The sequence below is a fragment of the Micrasema longulum genome, unplaced genomic scaffold, assembly GCF_059751315.1.
Source record: "Micrasema longulum isolate JH-2025_06_02 unplaced genomic scaffold, ASM5975131v1 h1tg001068l, whole genome shotgun sequence".
Classification (NCBI taxonomy): domain Eukaryota; kingdom Metazoa; phylum Arthropoda; class Insecta; order Trichoptera; family Brachycentridae; genus Micrasema; species Micrasema longulum.
The window spans coordinates 277,131-285,423 of record NW_028278256.1 but is presented as its reverse complement, the minus strand read 5'-3'; the positions used below and the strand labels follow the sequence as shown (position 1 = coordinate 285,423).

At 33.0% G+C, this 8,293-nt stretch overlaps 1 protein-coding gene across 1 annotated transcript; it reads left to right on the top strand.

The window, feature by feature from the left end:
• The first annotated feature begins 1,362 nt into the window (after positions 1 to 1,362).
• On the top strand, positions 1,363 to 4,229 carry LOC148277213 (B2 protein-like). The gene is made up of 2 exons (XM_088233206.1): positions 1,363 to 1,452; positions 3,799 to 4,229. Exons 1-2 carry the CDS (start codon positions 1,399 to 1,401, stop codon positions 4,153 to 4,155), a joined length of 411 nt encoding a protein of 136 aa, XP_088089332.1. The 5' UTR covers positions 1,363 to 1,398; the 3' UTR covers positions 4,156 to 4,229.
• Positions 4,230 to 8,293: the final 4,064 nt, after the last annotated feature.

Genomic DNA, 8,293 nt, shown 5'->3' with positions numbered 1-8,293 from the left:
CAGATATGGAATCCCCAGTATGCCATATATATAAGTAGAATAGAAAATATTCAAAACAAATTTATAAAGTACCTTAAATACAAAACCGGTATTTCTTATGTATCTACTCTCACTGCCTCCACCTTCCATGGAATCATTTCTCTACAATACCGCAGAGTGTGTGCGGACCAACTACTGCTTTACAAAATTGTGACAGGAATGGTTGACTGTACAGAGCTGCTTGGTTTAATAACAATACATGTGCCAGCCAGGATTTGTAGACGGTACCACCTGTTTCATGTACCAACAAGTAAGACATCGTATGTTAAAAATGCTTTTTTTCGTAGGACTTTTTCAATGTACAATACAAAATTTAAAAATATAGATTATACAAACATCACTCTGTCAGATTTAAAATTTAAACTAAAAATGTATTATGTAACTTAGTAGACATTATAATAATAAATATGTACATCTCCCCCCCCCCCTCCTTATCCTCTCTTCAAGCATTTTTGTCCTTATCCCGCCCAATTTACAGTAACTTAATGTTCCTAAAATTAATATTTAAAAAATCTTTGATTATTGAGAACTTGAAAATAACATTTTTATATGTATAAATTGTATGTATTTATTTGATATGTAATATATATATTCTTTACTAACTTTGTATACTATGTGGAAATCTGTTATTGGTTCTGAGTTTATACACTATATCTGTTTGTTTACTAAAAATATGTATGTAGAACTGTTGATTTCCCTAATAAAATAAAAATAAAATAAAATATATATAAGATAGGTTCGTGCTGTAAAACTGATTTAATCATGTATGCTTTTTCAGGGACTTTTATTCTGAAAACATAAAAATATTTTGAGAAAAATCGGAAAATTTACTAAAAATAAATTCCTAATAAATTAATATTGTATAACTGTAGAGTATATTAACAAGTTAGTAGTAATGTTAATGTTTATTTTTGCATAAAAATGTCTGCCTTAAAACAGGCTGTACCTAGTTAGGCTGACTAGACATGATCCAGAGAAATCTATTCCCTAAGTGTTTATGTAGTAGATAAATTTATTGTTATTTTTGTTAATAAACTTTGATTATTATTATTTTTATTTAAAAAAAATACAAATCCAACTTCCTAAATATACTATATTGCTAATACCACTCTGCAATATTTTAAACTGTAAAATACCTTTGTTAACAGTGTTAACACACAGAGGTACTTCAATAAGCGACATTTTTTATGTATAAAGGTCATTAACTTATCATCTTCAAACACGGTACCTTTAAAATACTTAATTTCCTTAGGGGTTTTTCAGCTTTCCATCAAAGTATAAAAAGGGCTGAATTTCTAAGAAATGTACCATTGTCAATTGAAGTTTTCCCAAGTAAACACGTATATTCAAAACAGCAAGATGAACAAATTTTGTTCAGTTATTGTGATGATGCTTGTTTTGGCTTCTGTTTTCGTGAGATATTTTTTTACTATCTGCCAGAACTAAAATTAAAAACAGCGCATTGTACGCAACTAATATAAAAATAATTTACGTTAAATAGTTTGATTTTATAGCGATGAAGAATAGGAAAAGTTTAAATTAAAAATAACACCGTTGACCTAAAAATTTGCTCCATGAATTACGTGTTTTAGTTTCACGTCGCTACGAACCGCCATTTCGAAAAAGTTTTTGTGACGGATTAGTTTATCCGTCACACACATGTGTTTTTTGTTTACGATCTATATCAATATTAAGTCTAAATATATTGGATAAAATTACTTTTATACAATATATTACTGGTTACCCAGGGCTGCGATTAACATGGAAAGTTAAGGACGTCATATCTTCACCATGACGGTATAGTTGAAGATAAATTCTCATGAGCGATTACAAACATACACTACCGACCCTCTACCTTCAAGGGTAGGTACATAAATATGAAACAAGGGGACGCGTACGCCACTGTACATAAATCTACGCGCTCTGTCACTTTTTACATACTTTCATTACTAAGTCATAGTTGAAGATTTATTCTCCCGAGTGATCACGAAGATACGCTACCGACCCTTTATCTTTGAGTTTTGAGGTAGGCACATCGGTTTGTTCCTATGCCGATGGCTCTATTACCCCACGGTACACATATCAACGCATTAAATGTCTCAAAAAAATAATTCTCATCAGCAATTTTTTCTTTAAATACGATTTATTCAAATTTGTTAACCTTCTGAGATGGACACTTTTTTTTCTCAAAAGGCTATTAGAAATACGAAATAGAAATAAGTAGATTTTGAAATAGAATTAAACAAAGCTGTCAGTTTTGAAATCGAAAGGATAGATACAAAAACAATGTGGCTAGATGCTGGCCTATTAACAGATAGCGGCATCTAGCCGTAATTGGCACATTAACTCTTGTGTGGCTGTGATGTCACACAAGTTGACATAGGACACAAGACTTGATATATCTCTCTTATTTTTTTGAGTGATGAATTCGTATTTTTTGTAATCTTCATATGGACATTTTCGCACCCGACTTGGAAAGTAAAATTTGTATAACTATGCTAAATGTTTATTCAAAAAATATTTATCCTTGCTACGCGAAGAATGAATGTCCGCTAATTCAGCAACACATCTATACATATACCTTATACAAGAGAGAGCACGAAGATATAAGTCATAACAGGAAAGACAGAGACGCTGTTCTGCGGCGGATGTCGTCTAAAATAGATTTAGCCTTCAGTTGGTTAATGACAATGATAGGGGGCGCACGCGCGTAACATGAGCGGCGTTTTTGTGATTTTTAATTTATTTGCTATAGCATATGGAAAACGAATTATTAAACAGTATGTTTTCTTTTAAGAGTTAATAAATAAATTTAATTGCTATATTTTTTCCGTATTTCATCCTATTTTTCAGAGAACACGTATCGAGATTTCGATAGAGCCAGCTTTATTATACGCAGGTAGATAGAAATATTCAGAAAGTTAACTATACCGTCTTAGGAACTGTCAAATTAATCTCGTATAAGAATCATGTTCAAGTTAAAACTTTTTGTTATGATTGAGATTTGTTATGAGATGAGCCACTACTTTTGAAGTACTAGCTGCTTATCTACTTTTATCACAGAATCCTATTTAAAATAAGAATGATAAATATTTAAAATAAGTAAGGAACGCTGAGTAAAGTTTTGGTGTCATTTATAAGTTGAATTCGATCATGTGACTTCAGAGATGATAAATCGGTAGAGCTTACCGAGGCAGAAAGGGATAGTGGAGAGGTTAAGTATACGTCGCGATAAGTACCGACTAAGGTAGCGTTTGTAATTGCTTCCTAGATTGTAATAATTATTTGTTAAAATAAGGATGTTTAAGTGATCATTTACACCTGGAAGAATAATAGTCCAGTAAAAGGATTTGTTCTTATTTTTATTGTAGTATATTTTTTTATTTTGCGTATGATGTTCAAGTTTTATATTTATTTCAAAGGGAGAGTTATTTATTTTAAAAAATAAACAAATACTTCCAAATTTGTTGCAACAGAGAGGGAAAACGTTTTTGAGAAGGGAATATGGAAGTCTAGGTGTTTCTTTTTTATTTCACAAAAGTTAACAGATGGAAGAGTTAGGGAAATGTGGATGTTGAAACATAGGCAGAATGGTGAATATTACACAGTACGTAAAGTGGCCATTTAAACCAGCCAATGACAGGTCATAACGCCCTGTAAATGCCTAGAATTCAATATTATCTTTTTAAAAATGTTTTTCCCCTCTGTTGCAACAAATTGAAATATGCATTTATTTAAAATGCGTATTTTTAATCCCAGGCCAGTCTTACTGAAGAGGACAAGAAGACGCTCAGGAAGCACCACCAGGAGTGCTTGGGGGAGACGGAAGCCGAAGAGGAAAAGGTGAAAAAACTGCGCCAAGGGGACTTCTCCGACGACGATCCCAAACTCCAACACTACGTCTTCTGCATGCTCTCCAAGAGCGACCTGATCACCGAGGATGGCCAGTTCCGCAAGGACGTCGCCATGTCCAAGTTACACGACGACGACGACAAGGCGGAGATCGAGAGAGCCATTGACGCCTGCATGAACCAACAGGGGGAGAATCCCAACGAATCTGCCTGGTTGATGGTGAAGTGCTATCACTCTGAGAATCCTAACCACGCCATCATGTAAGGGGGAATTGATGTCAGATCTTTTTTAAACTTGACGAAATAACATCTATTGCATCTATTATTTAAATAAACAAATATATAACCGTAAACAAGTTATTTTTTCTATTCGTCTTTATCCGTTGTGTATCACCTTTTCATTTTCCATGTCCAGTAAAAGAGAGTTACTTTACCAAATTTTTGAGTTTGTGAAAACTTACAGGCTTCTTTTAAATCACAATATTTGAGTTTGTCTAAATGTTTGTAGACAAAAGACTGGATTTCACCGCCTCGGGAATCATTTAGATTAACAAATAACAACAGGGACGGAGAATACTTTAAATAAGAGATTATAGAAGTCTAGGTATTTACAGGGCTTATGACCTGTCATTGGCTGGTTTAAGGTTTGAATTTCTCTATCCCTGTTGTAATGAATTAATTTAAATGACTCCCTAAGGGATGAAATCCATCCAGTCTTAGTCCAAAAACATTTGGAAAAACTCAAAATAAGGTAGTATCTTCTTGAAGGTATTCTCCATCCCTGTTGAAATTTGTTATTATTTTTTGCTTTTTGTTTTTTAGTTTAAAATAATCTTTAATACATTGAGTTCTAGCTGTCCTTCCATCTTTTTGGTGGTCTTCGAGGCAAACAACGACAAGCTAGAATTTCAAAGGCCATGGCATAGGAGATTCTAGAGTTGTCAATTTTATTGATGTGATCTCTCTAGATACTGCTCTTTGTTCGGCTGTACCATACTCGGGGATTAAAATTTAATATAATTTATAGTCTCTGGATTCTGTACTGTAAGGTTTTCCCTGCGATTGCTCTTAATACTTTTATCTATGACGTACTGAGATTTTATATTTTTACCGCTTGTGTCCTTGTCTCTACTGCTTACGTTATGATTCTTTTGACACGCGTTTCGTATATCCGAACCTTGCTCTTAATCAGCGCGCGTTTATTGTGCCATACGATATTCCTCACGCATCCAAATGTTATATATATTTAGATAATTTATAAAGCGCCAATAATGTGAAAATCACCTCAAGGGCGGTGTACAATAAATAAATATCCCAGCACATCTTGCAGCTACAGAGCGCATTGACTGTTGAGATTCTAGTTCCTCGTCTTCAATTATGATATATAGGAGCTAGATTATAGCACGCCTTGCAGCTACAGAACGCGTGGACTAGAAATCTAGCCCCTATTTATATACTTTTATTTATTTATTATTATTTTTTTTTTTAAAGAAATATTTTCGTTCTTATGATTTACCCAAATATTTAATTTTGAAGATCATTTTTGACGAGTTGTAAATAACTTACTATTAGAAAATGGGAATCAAGTTGGGGTAGAGTAGGATTCGAACCACGAACCTTTGGTCCGTAAGTCCGAGACACTAGCCACAGGACCACAACCTAATGAAGTTTAGAGTTTAAGTGATATTTAAAAAAAACTAAATAAAAAACAAATTTATTAAAAGTTAGATTACAACAAGTCTTGCAGCTACTGAGCGCATAGACGGTTGGAAGTCTAGACCCCATTTACTAAATAAAGATATTTGATAGTTGATAACATTTGCCTATTGAAGCTAGATTACTAATCGTCTTGCAGCTACAAAGTGCATGAACGAATGAAATTCTAATAACTTAAAATTATCAATAAATTTAAAAAAATAATCATTGAGCATAATAGTAATCACATTTCTGATTATCGCAGGCAACTGAAATGGCTCAAAATTAGACAGCGGGGAGACTATCACTCCCTCTCACTTCTGTTCAATGTACTTCATAGTCCTAACGCTCCCATATACCCGCGTGAAAAATTTCAACGCTTAACAATTCATGGTTTACCTTTTCATTCTAACTCCCAAAGCACTCTCTTAATACCCATCCACAATTCATCTTTCTTCTCTAACTCATATAGTGTCCATACGGCTCGACTGTAGAATCATCTCCTATCCACCATTAAAAATGTTACTACAGTATCTCTGTTTAAATCACGTCTGAAGAAACATTTCTTTTCTCTTCCTTAATCTTTCCTCCTTTCCTTTTTCCTCTTTTGTTGTTGCCTAAGCTTTACTCGTTTGTTCTTTCATTTCGGAGAATAGGTATAAAATAATATAAATATAATTCTGATAAAGAGGTACATCAACAATTTAGAAATAAAAAAAACCAGCGAATAAATTAATAACTGATAATTAATAACGTATGAAAGTTTTTCTTCTCAAGGCAACTTTGTTCAGCGTGATATTTACAATGTTTGCACAGTCTATCAGTGGTAAATTAAATAAAAATATAGCTACTGTACATTTATGACGCAGTAACGAAAAGAATAGAATTTACATAATATGTTATATTTGTTACGCTACAATATGCCAAGATAAACGCATCAGTGCTTAAACGTTGTAGAGTTTCTTTCTCTTTCAGATACTTATAATATTTTTTGAACCTTATAATTTAATTTTAATTTTGTTTATTCAGAAAAACAACAGCAATACAAAAAAATACACACAAAATTATAAAAAAAAACATAAAATAAAGCCAAATCAGTTTTCCACATAAATACAATTATAAAAATCCAGTTCAGTTAGATATTAATTCATAGAAGTGCATGTGCGCGAGTTTTTTTTTGTTTGAGGATGCGTGTGTAAAAAAATGGAGTGTGGTTTTGGTAGGTATGTGAATATGTGTGTGATTGTATATGGGTGTAAGGGTAGATTTATGGACAGGGTGAGTGTGTGTTTGAAATGAGCGTAATATGTTTATTTATTTAGTTTGTAAATGTAGACTTATATAAATTAACTAAGAAAACAATAGAAAATAAATTGAATAAGGGATTTTGAGTATTATGAAATTGAAATCTTTAACTTAATTCCACTATCCATTAAAATAATTAGCAATGAGAAAATGTTCAAAAAGACTATAAAGAAAAGGATAGTGGAGCTGGGCAGAAGTAAAATGGTTTGTCTCGTTCGCCCAAACCAATATTGAATCAACCGCTCTACAAATATATAGTTCATGTTATGTTTTTGTTTTTTTAATAATCGTATTATAATATAATTGGTGAAAGCGCTAATTGGTGAAAATAAATAAGTGGAAGTGTACCAAGTATTTTTTAAATTAATAATTTATATGGAAATATAAGTTATTACATCATTACAATCTAACATGTTTATAAAATACTTATCTTTTATATTTTTAAAATAAATTATAAAAGTATTTAATAAATACAGTTAAAATTCGTAAACAAAATAAATAATAATCCCCTGATATAAAAAAAAAATTTTTTCATAATAATTACTAACTCACCAGTTCATCGGTACTAAATTAAATTCTCCACTTTTTTTAAAAAGCATCCAATTTCGTTTGCTGTTATTGTTGCTTTCTTTCTTGCTAAATCATAGCACAAACTACAAATATTTGAATATTTTTTAAATTTACTAATAATAAAACAAAAAATATAATCAAACCTTTTAATTTTTCTTAAAAACAAAACAAAAACATACTCGGAAACAGTTTCACACACAAAACAGGCTGCTCGCGCACACGGTAATAGAATAAAACAACGTGTAAAAGTGTGTTTGCTATTAGGATCGCGGCGCCTACTGTCGTCTGTTGTCGGCCGAATCGGAGTATCCCACGCCGGCACTTACCGGCGTAATTGTAAATCGGCGCAAAACGACGTTTACCTGTATTTATTTTTAAGGGTGCTTTTCGCTAAAATATTTTATAGTTCCTGGCGTAAAGCTAGGGTTTCCTAGGACAGCGGTGCCCGTATTTTAACGGCCGTAGTGAACGGTGATGCAGTGGACAGCCGTCGTAACGTCGACTAGAGAGTGGTTTCCGAGGTAAACGGTGTTAAATGGTGTTGATAATACCGTTTTCCTAGGAAACCACACTCTAGTCACCGTTACGACGGCTGTCCACTGCATCACCGTTCACTACGGCCGTTAAACTACGGGCACCGCTGTCCTAGGAAACCCTAGCTTAAGACTGATCATTTTACCTTTATGCAACAAAAATGATCAAGATACGCTGCAATCGGTGAACCGACGCCGTGCCCTATGCGCCATTAGTTGCGGAAAGGGAATGATGATGATAATATTATTTATTCCCAATGCGCACAAAGCGTTTTGATCAAAAAGTGCAGACCCTTCCGG

Coding starts and splice junctions, on each gene's coding strand:
- LOC148277213 (XM_088233206.1), top strand. CDS start 1,399: ATGAACAAATTTTGTTCAGTTATTGTGATGATGCTTGTTTTGGCTTCT. Junction 1,453..3,798: donor TTGTTTTGGCTTCTGTTTTC/GTGAGATATTTT, acceptor TTTTAATCCCAG/GCCAGTCTTACTGAAGAGGA.